Below are 13,436 nucleotides of genomic sequence, written 5' to 3' on the forward strand. Positions count from 1 at the left end.
GCCAACAAAGACTTGAGAAAAAAGGATTTTTGTAAAGATGTTAAACCAATAGCTTGGATTATTCTGCTTCTTGGGAAAGGTCTTGGGTTGTTCCTTTCCGAAGCTCAGAACTTGTGAGCTTAACGATGCACTGACGAGACAAAAGAGACCATGAGGGGGAGAAGTGCTCTCCCACCCGCCCCGCTCCTCTGCACACTAACATGTCACCACCTTGAAAAGGGGCTTTCCCTGGCCATCCTGCCTGGAAGTCTCTGCACCGTGTGCCCAGGGCACCTCCTCCCCCACCACCTCTTACTTGTCTGCAAACCAGCCACTGAGCTCTTTGTGTGACTTTCCCACCCCGGTACCAATGCCCAGCGCACCTTGGGGACAACTGCATTATGGCCATGGAATTAGTCACCAGTACTTTTTCCCCTATAAACTGAGTAAGATCCAACCTCTGGTCCCCTCCATCCCATCAGGCTAAATGGCCTAGCTGGGTTTTGCAAGCAGAGCGATCACAGGTTTAAAAGATCTAGACGGGTTCGTGCCGCCTCTTCTCGGGAATGGGTGTCAGAGAAAAGGAGCCACACGGTGTTGCGTCTTTCCAGGAACGAGAGCAGACAAAGCCACTCTGCTCCCTCTTAGGCAGGCAGAGAAATGGCGGGGGGCGGGGGAGCCTGGCCAGCTCAGGCTGCAAGAGGGAAGGGAGGGAGCGTGCATATGTGAACCAGCGATTTCGCTCAGGGGAGAAAGAGAAGTGAGTCAGGCTGAGAAATAGATCACTGGGTCAGGGAGGCGCTTCTCCACGAGGCAGCTGGAGGAAGCAGAAGAGGCTCAAGTGATTTGCTTTCAAGTATATCCCAAGTGCAGAAAAATCAAGCGTCAGGAAGCGATCCTGTACTTACCATCCTGCGGCGTTGGTGGCGGCGGCGGGAAATAGTTACCGGGCTTGTCTGCAAAGAAACAAACACAGGGGAGATCAGAGACGTCTCCAGCACTGGCACAACCCTCCCCCCTGTCCAAGGCTAGAGGATGGTATTCAAAACTTCTCTAGGGTCCTTCACCCAAGATCTCAAAGCTTAAGCCTCACATCTGCCCCTTGGGGTGTAGGCCCAGAGAGGCTAAATGACTGCCCCCAGGTGACAGAGCAAGCCAGTTGTAATCAGGAGGAGAATCTAGGAGTTCTGGCTTTTCTGTTGAACATTTTCACGAGGCTCATTTGGCATCAGACCTGATGATTCGGAGAGTTTCCTACAGAACCGGCCCTCTACACCCAGCGACACCTACGAACCAAGAGCAGGCATAGCGGACTGAGGCTGCATGTCAAACCTGGCTCTGGCAAAGGCTTCCCACAGTTCGGGGTGATTATTTCTTGCTGCCTTGGGCAATTATGTGCCATTTCATCAAGGCCACCCTGCTCAGCTGTGATGCAAATCAAACTATTTATTACCTATCGCCCAAGAGCCTCCCAAGACGCCCATTCATCAAGGCATTCAAGTTGAGCAGCAACACGATTTTGAGAGCAACAGCCGCGCATGCAAGGAGGAGGCGTGGCAGGGGGGATGGTGGCGATAAGGGAAATAGTACGACAAATGGATAGCCTGGGCCATGGGGAGATGCAAGATGCAGACCCCGCGACTGAAAGGCTCTAGAGCCTGAAGGATCCTACAGAGTTATGAACCGAGCCGTGGGGCGAGAAGCCTAGTAAGTTACAAGCCCTCCCCTGAAAATAATCGGAACCTGATGGACGGAGAGGGCTTCTCCAACATGCGTTTTGCTAACTCCCTTCGTCCCTGCCTATCGTATTTCCCCATCGAAAACATCTTCGCCTCCAGCTCCCGAATGACGGTGGAGCAACCTAGTTACCCACATCTTTCGCAAGTGACTTGCCCAAGGTCAGAAAGCGAGACTAAGGCAGAGGTAAAAATTAACCCCGGGTCTCCTGAGGGCCAATCCAGGGCCGTAGCCACCAGACCGGCCTTCCGGGCCAGCTGTAGCACTAGAAACACTGTCTGGACCCTGCTCCGTACAACGCTGCTTTTTAGCTGCTGTCACAGTGCCCTAACCACACTCCGGTAGGAGGAGGCAGCCAGGGATTTGATTTCCCGGCCTCCCCATCTCCCACGTGCTCTCTCGCAGCAAGCGTTTGAGACCCAGAGAAGTTTCCTGGCCAAGGGTATGGCACAGGAACGTTTGCTCTGAAGGCTTCAGAGGAAAGCTGCAGCCTGATGGATTTCTCCTCCCCGCGCTGGGTAACCAAGCCTGGTCCCAAAGAGATACTGGCAGGGGGTGTTAGACACCTGCGCCGAGAGACGCTCTGAGTGGACTTGGCAGAATGACGGCGTGGCCTGTATGTGCCACTAGCCCAGACTCTGGTGTCAGTCACCACCTCAGCCACTCACTCCCCAGAGCCAGCAGGACCAGCTCCCAGGGGAGGCCTACCCCTCCTTGCGCTCACACCGACTCCTGCTGACCTCTCGAGGAGGGACAGGGAAGAGAACGGGGATCCTGGAGCCGCTGGCCATCAGGCACAGCCCACCCCAACGACATGCACGGAACAGCAGAGAGAGGGTGATGGAGAGCAGGGGATTAAGTGTCTTGCCCAAGGCCAGCCAGTAGCAGAGGCAGTCGTGGGGTCTGGAGCTCACAGAAGCTCCTGGCTCCCAGCCCTGTGCTCAGACCACACCTCCCTTCACACACGGCCCTGGCAGAACCGTCGCTGTCGCTGCCTCTCTCCTCCCTTCTAACAGTTTCTCCTGGGCCTGGACCGAAGGGACCCAGGCAGGAGGAAATGCAGCCCCCGCCCGGGAAGGGGAGCCTGCAGTGCTGGGGTGGGGAAGCATGGGCCAAACAAACCACACTCTGGTTTTCTCCTCCAACAGCTGGCCTGGGCTGGACAGCAGCTCTTGGGAGACAGAACGAAGGAGGGGAGTGAGGATCCCAGCTCTCCGTCACACCCATCTCCGCTCCAGCGCCGGGCAGCCCTGGGTAGAGAACGGGCCACGGGAGGGGATCAAAGAGCGGCAGGACGGAGCCCAACAACAGGCCGGGAAAGGAGGGAGACCAGGTAGAGAGTCACTGACTCAGCTCAGAGACACCGACTGGCCTTTAGGAAGAGATGGCAACACCCGGGTGGTGGCTATTGGGATCTAGGCTTGGACTGGGAGGGACAATTAGGAATCAAACAGGCTGTCCTGATTTAAAGCCCCTGTCCCACCCCTCCCCTTGCATCTTCCCTCCCCCTCCCCATCCCCCCATGGACCCTCGATGCCCGGGGACACCTACAGTTATTGAGGAAAAGCAGCACGGCAAACCCCAGGGTGGAAGTGGCCAGGAGGATGAGGCAGATGTTGCAGGGGATCATGAAATAGCGCACCACCAGGGAGACCTTGTGCTGGTACATCCGGTCCCGCTCCAAGGTGCCGGGTGCCATGGGGTACTGGCAGGCCGTCATGCCGCTGCTGGCACGGGCCCAGCCTTCCGCTGGCACATCCGAGGCAGACGGGACCCAGCAGGGGTGCAGGAGACCCCCCTCTTCTTCTTCCGGAGCTGCAGGGAGCTACGTTTTCCCAGGGATTCCCATCCTCCGGCTGGCACGTATGGACGGGGCGGGCTCGGCTCACTTGCAGGTGGAAGAGTTTACAGCCACACTCTCCATCTCTACGGCCTGCGCAGCGCCGCAGGTGTTAGGACCCAGGGCCTGACCTGGAGCCCGAGGAGCCAGTCGGGTAAAACTTCGTCTCAGCTTCACAAATCCCCTTGGAGCCAGAGGTTGCAGGTGGGAACCGGAGGATCAACAGTAACAAACAAAGCAAACAACTCCCAGGGACGCAGAGGATCAAAGACCTCCCAGTTTCTGAGCCCCAACCTGCCAGGGGCTAGCGCTGGGGGAAGAAATCCCGGACGTCTCACTAGGTCACCCGCCCAGCTGCAGGAGCTCTGGTTCTAGAGACAGGGGCCTGCCTCCAGAAGGGGGAGAACTTGTCATGGACACACAAGCAGGACACCTCCGTACAGAAGAAAGGTCCCTATTTTGGGGGAGGCGTGGCTGCTCCAGCTGGGTGTGGCTGCCTCGTTAGTGCCCCAATTCAGGTGCTGGATGGGTCTCGCTGCTGGGCTGCTGAGCTCCTTTGGTCCATGTGTCTGACTGTAAACCCTAGACGGACCCACACGTGCCAGTCTCTGCCCCCCCCAAGCTGAGACCTGCTGGCCAAACACAGGGGGCTTAACTAGCAGTTTGCCCACGTTCCAGCCCAGGGCAGCTCTCTTGCCACACTCCCCTCTTCAAAGTGATGCCAAAGTCCATCCCCGCTCAGCTCCGGCATCCTAGACAGCTGCTGGCGAGCGGCTCTCCTCCTCCGTCCCTGCAGTGGCCAGCTCCTTCGCGCCCCTCCGCCAAGCTGGCACTTTGGGAGGGGGCCCGGGCTTCGCTTCCCCTCCTTCCCGCACCACCTGCTCTCAGAGCCTGCCTGCAGAGAGCACGGCGACCTGACACAACCACGTCGGCTGGGACAGGCCAGCTCCCCTCCTCACGCCGCTTGGACATGCCCGTCCTGCCAGTAGAGATCCCGATTCCTCGCTGAGCCAGGCATCAAGGGGCCCACGCCCGGACAGTAACTGAGCCACCAGCGGTGGCAGCTGCTTGAGTGGGTGGGAAGGAGCGGAGCTTAGAGACCTAATTCCAGAGCCCGGGGCTCTCTCTCGCCCAGCGGAAGGTTTCTGCAGCCCCAAACAAAAAGCAACTGTGTTGTTACCTCCCTCGTGCTCCACGCACCCAACTTGCTTTATCCGCGGCCAGCGCCTCGCTGGGGTTGATGGGTGGGGTGGGGCACGGGGGAGAAGGCAGGAAGCGTGTTATTGTTCGGTGCCCCTCTCCATCCCGGGCTTTGCACTGACTCCACGCACCCCCATTCCAATTCCTCAGGGCGAGCTTGCGGGGCGTCCCTGGGAGAGCTCCGGTGAACGCCCAGTGTCCCTTCGCAACACCGTCAAACCGCCACCGAACAGGAGACCGGTGCAGGGAACCGAGAAGGGAGGCGGGGAAGGAAAGCTGGCTCCAGGACCAGCAGCCAGCCAGCGCGGAGAGAGGCCAACTAGACAAAGGCGAGGAGGCTAAGGGGAATTGTCTGCCCTGGCTCCTCAGGGGAGTTCTTCGCAAGCGAGAGCACAAAGGGAAACAGGGAGGGGGCCCTTTGCACCTCAGCTCGGCTGCTTTCCCCCCCACCCCACGGCTCCGGCGCCACAGCCACCTGTGCGCAGCTCCGCGCTCCTCGGAGATGTGGGGCTCAGCCGGGATCGACCAGGAGCTGCTGGGATATTCCGCTCACTTCTGTCTCTCCTCCCGAGAGCATGAAAAGCAGGGGGAAAATCCTCCCCCCCCTCAGCTTTCCATTCGAGCACTAAAGATGTGGAGAGGGGCGGAGACAGCACTGTCAAAACTCATTATGCCTCCCCCTGAGCAGCGTGCTACTGCCCCCTTCGCCCCCTCCAATCCCGCTGGAGGGGTGTGGGGAATGGAAAAGCCTCCCCCGCTGTGTGGGGAGGGGAGGGGAGGACCCGCTCCCCCTCGCCTCCCCGTGGCCTGAGACCCCGGAGGAGGGAAGCTTTCAAGACACTAGCAGAACAGCCCGGCTGGCTTGCGAGGGTTCACGCGGCACGAATAAAAGCACCAGCCCCGTTGGGCCCCACCGTGGGAGATTTCTGGCAAAGAGCGGGTTAAGGACAATGCTCCATGCCCTGGCCTCAGCTCACAGCTAGACTAGCACTGAGGAATTCAGAGCCCAATCCCAAGCCCTGCAAAATGCAAATGAGACTCCTCCATGGCAGCCAGTGCCCTGGGGATCAGGCCCGCTAAGTTGCGGGGTTTGTAAAGACAGAGGGTCAAGCGGGTAAGAGGCTTCCCCAGCAGGGGGCGCACAGATGCCAGGGGCCCCTGGTTGGAGATGAGAGCCAGAGCAAGCACCCAGGGTCCAGGCAGGCATGTTGGATTGGGAGGGCGGGGGGCAGCAGAGGAGACAGAGAGTGACGCTTCCGCAGACTGGCTAGTGGGCGTCCTGAGCCAGCAAGCAGCTGTGCCTCCGGGGATTCTCATGCACCTCTGTGTTGCCACCGCCCCTTGGCAGGACGCTGCCGGAGAGCTGTCATGGCCTGAGCACCAGCACCAAGCAGAATCCTGACCCATTAGACACCGGAAAGCGGCCTGGGGACGAGCCGGGCTTTGGGCCAGAGGGCAGTTAGGACCAAGAGCCCGACACCATCGGTGAAGTGCCAGGGATGGGAGCAGAAGGGAAAGAAGAGAGTCCCCCAGGCCCAGGAGCAAGACGGCCCCAGCTTTGGCCGAGGCCCACAAAAGAGGCATGTGTCCTAAAAACGACGCAGGCCAGATGCGGTGGGGGCGAGCCGATGCCCGTTGAAGTCAATGAACTGGCTCCCATTGACTTCACCCTCCCTTGGCAACATGGCGCCCGTCAAGTTGAGCGCCAGCCCCGGCAGAGGGCAGCAGCAGCACAGCGCTGGTATTACGTGCACACACTGCCACCATCGATACCATGTATCCAGAGCGCTGGTGCTAAGTCCAGCCCACAAAGCTTCTCGTCAGGCTGAAACAGCTTCTTGGGGGTGTGGGGAAGTCACCCCACACAGGGAAGGCGCCCCGGGGCTCTAACCCTTTCCAACACAGCTGAGGAGGCAGGAGGCAGCCGTGAACAGAGGCACCTGGGGTCAGGTGGCAGCGCGTGGTCCTCGTGCCACAGCTCAGCTGACGCTCTGCCGACGCGGGAGATGTTCCGTGCTTCAGGCTCCACGCAGGGAGGGAGGGAGAGATACGGAGATACCCCCTGCCACGTTGGCAATTGCCGTCTGCTTATCCTGGATCCCACGCTGATTGCACTGTGGGAGGTGTGCGCGGGGGTGCTTATTGCAGATACAAAGCGGTGGGGGGGGGGTCCAGAGAGGAAGAGCTGGCTCTTGTCAGACATGGAGGCCTCTGGCAAAGGCAGCTTCTGAAATACGTTCCGGCGTCTCCAGCTTCATTCGCTTTCCATCAGGCAGCTGTCGCAGCCAGGGAACCAGATATCTTCTCCTCTGCAGCTGCCAGCCTGTGCCAGAGCCCGCTGCATGAGGGAGCATCGCTGCCCCAGCCGAGCCTTCCACGACCCCCCGCCAGAGCTCCACCTGGGAAGCCATCCCGAAGGCTGGGCTATTTTTAGTGGAGCAGCTTTGGCAGAGACGGGGAACGAGGGGGCGCCTGAGCCCCGTGCTTCCTCTGCGGAGACGCCTGGCTGGTTAGTCACCAGAACTTCAGCCTCCCACCAGCCTGAAAGGGAGGCGGGGCATCCTCCTCTAACTCCAGCCTGCCTCTCTGGGGCTGACCCCCTGGTCACCTGGGCGGTTTATCCGGGGTGAGGGTCACACCTGTCATGCACAAGAACGAGCAGATTCCAACCCCCCTCCTCTTCAGTGCCCAGCCGGCAGCCAGAGGAGACTAAGCCGCTCCCTGCAGGTGGCACACCCCACGGCCTGCAGGTCAGGGAGGAAGCAGGTGGAGAAAGTTAAGCTACAGCTGTGGGCAGCTCAGGGAACTGCCTTAAACCCACAGACCAACCCTAGTCGGCTCAGTGGCCTCCAGGACTCAGCTGTGCTGGGGACAGGAGACCGAGTTCTCCCCTGGTGGCTGCTCCTCCCGTGTGTTCAGGGCCAGGCCTCAGCCCTAGCCCCCCGATGCTGCGACGCGGAAGAGCCAAGCTGCCCACTGGATGGCCACGGCTCCGAACGGAAAGGACAAACCCCCAGCAAAGGGCGAACCGAATTAGCTGCATCCTTCTGCCCAGCCCCCTAACTCGGGGATCGATCCTGCCACCTCAGTGCACACTGGGCGCCAGTCCCAGCAGCAGGTACTCGGCAGCCAGCAGGGGCCATGGGAAGGCTCCAAGGACCCAGCAGAGCTCCCAGCAGGAAGCGCCTTGGAATGTAAGTGCACCGAGGACAGCGAGCGAGATGGGAAATGAGCGGGCTGGGAACCAGGCCCCTCCCTGCGCGGAGAGCAGCAGACAAGAGCGTGCTCCCAAAGGAGGCAGGGGTTACGGGGGCACCTGTGTCCCGACAACTGGGCTGAGACCCACCGCCCCAACTCACTCCAGAGAGCGTAAGGGGAGCCTTTGCCATCTACTCTGCCTTGCCATGCATGCTCTCACACAGGTGCCTTTGCTGGCCTGAGGGACAGGCTAGAGTCCAGTGCCCTGCCTCTCCTATTCCCTCTGGCTCCCTAGGGTGACCAGATGTCCCAATTTTATAGGGACAGTCCGGGGTTTTTCTTATATAGGCACCTATTACCCCCCACCCCCCGTCCCGATTTTTTACACTTGTTATCTAGTCACCCTAGCCCCCCTGCCCTCCTCTCCCCCTTCCTCCCCAAGTGTGCTTCAGAAGCATTAAGGCCTTTCTAGTGCTTTAATTCTCTGCCCAGCTCAGGTTCGTGACCCTTGACTCTAGGCACCCCACCCTGTGGGTTCTTGGGGACCCAGACTGAAACACAAGCACTTCCCAAAGCTGGTAGTTCAACACACCGGGCGCCTGGGTCCTACCCCAGCCCTGCTCCAGGCTCCCGCTGTAGCTTCAGGCAAGTCCAACCTCTGCAAAGTGGGGAGAGAACGGGCCTTGCACGCTGCCCAGGGGGGAGTGCATGGCTGGGAGCGTTAATACTGAAAGGCCTGTGAGAGCTCGGGGGGAAGGGGCACAGGGTGCAGTGTATTGTTCTGGGATGACGAGGCTGTCTCCCATGCTGTCAGCACACCCCGGATCGCAGAGGCCAATCCGCCAGGCTAAGTCCAAAGGCTTGGCTGCAAATACAAACAGTTCAAGCAGCAAGCCAGGCCCTTGGCATAGCCTTCTTTGCATGTTTCCATGTGGAAGAAACACCACACTCCTTCCTTTCTTCCAGGATTTCCAAGGGCTCTATCCCCGCAAGCCTTTTGGGGGCCACTTTTGGGGGCAGAACCATGCCGGAGCCACCTTAGCTCCCCCGGAAGCACAGGTTCCAATCCCAGCGCCTGAGCTCAGCGCTTCCTCCTTTCGGGGGGAGGGGGGTGTGGGATGAATTAATACAGTTGACCCCAGGCAGGTCTTGCAGAGGAGACTTTACAAACCAAGCCCCAGCAGGCTCTACAGAGTGGTTACACATCCCATTGTGTATGGGTCAGAGTTTCCCTCTGTGTACAGGCCAAAGTCTCATCCTCAGTTCCCAATCGCTGTGTGAATCAGAGAATATCAGGGTTGGAAGGGACCTCAGGAGGTATCTAGTCCAACCCCCTGCTCAGAACAGGACCAACACCAACTAAATCATCCCAGCCAGGGCTTTGTCAAGCCTGACCTTAAAAACCTCTAAGGAAGGAGATTCCACCACCTCCCTAGGTAACCCATTCCAGTGCTGCTCACCCATCCCCTTTGCTGCTGCCCTCCACCCAGAGGTGGCTGCATTTCTGCGCAGTTACACGGATCTAGTCATTCACAAATTACGGGATCCTTTCCTATCAAGGATGAGCACTCGAGGAAAAGCGCGCTCCCTACCCAGCGCCCTCTGCTGGTCTTCCCTAGAACCTGCACTTGGAGTTTTCCATTCTGCTCCTCCCGCTCCAACACAGAGCATAGGGGGGACGGAGCGGAAAAGATGAGCAGAAATGAAAGACAAAAAAGCTCATAAACAGGTAATATGGTTCTGTCATATTCCGAGCCATTAGCTTGGGGTCTTGCTGCAGAAAAACAGTCAGGGAGATCCTGCCAGGCGGCCCAGATGCTGCACAGAGCTTTCCAATCTCTGAACAGCCATTTGCAGATAAGGGATGGGGATGAGAGCGGAGGGCCCCCCCATCCCCCATCAAGAATTGGCTTCCAGTAGTCTGAGCGAGGGAGAATGCTGAAAACTTTGCTATCCTCCACACACACACTCCCAACTTCCCACAGGAGGGTCCATTTCAACCCCCCCAGAGCAGCTGCAGGAAGGGTCTGAGACGGCCACGGCGAGGACAGTTTGCAACGGACCAGTGCATCCCCCTAGGAGAGGGGGCTCGCTAGGATTATGGGGACTCTAAGCCCCTCCTGCCGCAGACTTTGGGAGCGGGGGCGAGAACCCCCATCCTCCTGCCACACTTTGTGAGGTCACAGTGTAAGATCACCCCCATAGACTGCTCCTGCTCTACTCCCAGCCAGCATCACTGCAGGGCATCCTGGCAGCAGTAGGTCAGTTAGCCCCACTGGTATCCAGTGGCCGGCAGGGAACGAGCCCAGCAGAGGCCCTGGTGCGGCTGGGATGGGGACAGCAGCACAGCGTTAGGCCGAGGGCTATTTAGAAGCGAGGAATCAAAAGGGCCCACTTGGGACCCGCTGGGAGACAATGCAACAGCCACTCACTCTGGCCTTGGTCTCTTCCCCCCCGACCTCGCCCCTCCAGCAATGAAAGGGTCCCAACCGTTCCCATGTCAGGGGAGGGCCAGCCACCCAAATGGGACCACTGTACACTCAGAGGGGCGGGGAGAGGTGTGGGCTGCTCCGCCCCAGCCCTCCCCACACGTGGAAGAGGCTCCGGGAGGGAAGGGAAGAGCTGAAGGGTATTTCAGCCCGAGAACACCCCCAATTTCAGTGGGCAGAACCCAGTGAGAAGGGGCCAGGATGAAAGGTCCCAAAAGGGCAACCCCAGGGGGAGCAGGATACACACACACCCCGCCACCATTCTTAAACTGCCACGCAGATGTTCCCCTCCGCTGCATCGTTCCAGGCTAATCTTACACAATGTGTGTCCCCGTGATATCCAGCCACCTGCCTCACGTACCCCCACATCCCCAATACCCACGGTGCCCATCACCATGGTATCCAGCCAGCTGCCTCACGCACCCTCCCCTCCTCATCCCCAGTCACCACAGTGCCCCTCACCATGGTATCCAGCCACCTGCCTCACACGTCCCCATCCCCAACCCCCGCAGCGCCCGTCACCGTGGTATCCATCCACCTGCCTCACACGTCCCCATCCCCAACTCCCGCAGCGCCCGTCACCGTGGTATCCATCCACCTGTCTCACACACCCATCCCCAACCCCCGCAGTGCCCGTCACCATCATATCTAGACACCTGCCTTCCCCCCCCCGGTTCCAGCCCCCACAAGCAAAGGCTCGGAGAGGGTCCCTGCCTCACCCGTAGCTAAAGAGCTCCCACCTGCTGCTGCGGCTGCCCTGGGGGAACTCAAACCCTGGTGAAGTGGGGTGACGGCAGGGCCAATTTAATGCCATCAGGCACAGCTGCCACTGGTTCATTATAGAGAGCAAAATATTAGCTTTGGAGTGCTTCCCCTCCCTTCCCCCAGCTTTCTAAACCGGAGTGTTGAATTCATTAAGGCCTCTGTGTGGTCACCGGCCCTTTTAAAGCCCAGCGCCGCTAATGGGTTTATTTCTAAGCACTCCCGGCAAGGATTGAACAGCTGCTGCCAATGGGCCAGAAAAGGAGTGGGGGTGGAACTGCCCATGTCTTATTTTCCTGCTTCTGTAACTCAGGGCCCTGCAGGGGCCAGGAACTTCTCCTGGTTCTGCGGTGGCCACAGCTGCGTCCCAGTGCCTACAGGAGATGTGCCGCAGCCAGCCGGAGCTCGGCGGAGGGCAGGGCGTTGGATGAGTCCTGCCCTCTACAACCCACACCGGCCTGTGGGGTGGGGAAGAGGATGCGGGGGGGTGGGAGGGAAGAGGTATTTGTCGCCTACTCCTGTCTCCAAGCTCTCTGATCTGATGGCCCCAAGGCAGGACAATTGAAGGGACAGATAATTAAGCCCTGAAGTTCTCACTGGCTTGATCAAGAGGTCGTGTGGCTGCCCAGGGCTGGAGGGCAGGGATAGCCCTCTTTCTCCAGGAATGGCATGTCTGGGGAGCCCCCAGCGTGCATGGGGAGGGAAGAGGAATGGTTTTAATGCCACAGTTGGCCAAAGTAAAGTGGCCTTTCATAGCTGAGGATGGTAGAACTGGCCCATAGACACTTCAGCATGGGCTCCTCTGCACCGGGCCAGATTCCCGTGGGAGAGGGGTGCTCAGATCCAGTGGTAATGGGCACCATACAGCACCCAAACCGAGTAGGACAGGACCCTCCCCCATCCAGGCACGCAGCTCTGTGTTCACCTCAAGACTCCATGATGCAGCATCCCCATCCCATCCATGAGTCACATCGATACTGCGGGGAGTGGGATTGACAGACTCCGCGGGTCCCTGTGCCAGGATCCCCTTAGGGGAGTGGTTTATTTGGGAGGTGGCCAATCCCCATTCCCCCACCCCGTTCTCCCTGGCCAGAATGACAGGGGAGAGCAACCTCAGCAGAGACTCCCCGATCAATGGCACTTTGGAGTCTGACAGACAGCTGCCAATCTCCTCCCTCTGACGCGCAGCCAGAGGCCCTGCAGAAAGCAGCAGCCCCAGCTCCCAAAGCTGCCGGGTGCCCGCTCGCCGCCGGGTGCCCGCTCGCTGCCCAGTGCCCGCTCGCCGCCTGGCAGTAGGGTAATTGGTATTTGACAGAACCCCATGGCTACGGCACCAGTTGCAGCGTCCTCTGGGGAATCCGTTTAAAGGCTTAACGGCAGCTCCCCCGCCCAGCACCACCTCATGTGGTTTTACAGGCTAATTACCAGCATGAGGAAGAAAAGCAGGGGAGGGGGAGGAGACTGGGGGTTTTAATGATTTCATTTAACACTTGGCAGGACCCAGCTTGCTTCCCGCTAAGCAGCGCCTGGAAGTAAAGAGCGTTTGGAACCTGGCACTGCACCGGGGTGGGGCCCGAGCCCTGCAAAGCCAAGCTGGCATGCATGCTGGGAGCAGAACGAGAGTGCTAATGAAGGCCTCTCCTAATTAACAGCCACACCAGGGGGGCGCAGTGTGAGGCTGCTCCTGAGACCAGGGCTTTTCCTGCTTAATGACTTCGTACCCAGATGAACACACTGAAGCAGCGGGACGGACGGTTTCAGCCCCTAGCACAGGCTGGGCAGGAACACACGGACAGCTCAGCTTGTTTGCTGTCTTTCGGGTAGATCTGGGGCAGGAGCAAGGCAGGCGGTAGGACCTACGCTTGGCCAGCGGCACCGCTCAGAGAGAGGGACGAGGGGGCGGCGATACAGGTTTCACAGCCAGAGTAGCTGCCTCCACCCCCCCTTACTGACGGGAGACGGGGAAGGCGAGGAGCACCACGGGCACGGATCTCTGCTCACGCAGGTTGCAGCACTACGGGGCCTGGGCAAAGGCATGGACTCACCTGCACTGCTTGGACAGTCCCATAAATCCAAAAGCACCTATGAAGGCTACTCCAGCGGGGCCCATTGGTGCCTGCCCATTCCCAAAGGGAGACATCTTGGGGGGGGGGGGGGGGGGGGCCGCGCGCCGGCGCCCCCGGTGCCCCCCCCCCCCCCCGGGGGGGGGGGGGGGGGGGGGGGGGGGGGGG

At 59.6% G+C, this 13,436-nt stretch overlaps 1 protein-coding gene across 7 annotated transcripts in view; it reads right to left on the reverse strand.

Moving 5' to 3' along the window:
• Positions 1-13,436, reverse strand: part of AGRN (agrin) — a 224,232-nt gene that overhangs the window by 108,452 nt on the left and 102,344 nt on the right. For 5 of the 7 annotated variants that reach the window (XM_034753064.1, XM_034753062.1, XM_034753068.1 and 2 more), the window contains one exon: positions 888-935. In XM_034753064.1, coding sequence (XP_034608955.1) covers positions 888-935 — 48 coding nt within the window. Of the gene's footprint in view, positions 1-887; positions 936-3,267; positions 5,309-13,436 lie in introns of those variants that run through there. The other 2 variants (XM_034753067.1, XM_034753069.1) reach the window with 2 other exon arrangements.

Source organism: Trachemys scripta, chromosome 19, assembly GCF_013100865.1.
Source record: "Trachemys scripta elegans isolate TJP31775 chromosome 19, CAS_Tse_1.0, whole genome shotgun sequence".
NCBI lineage: Eukaryota > Metazoa > Chordata > Testudines > Emydidae > Trachemys > Trachemys scripta.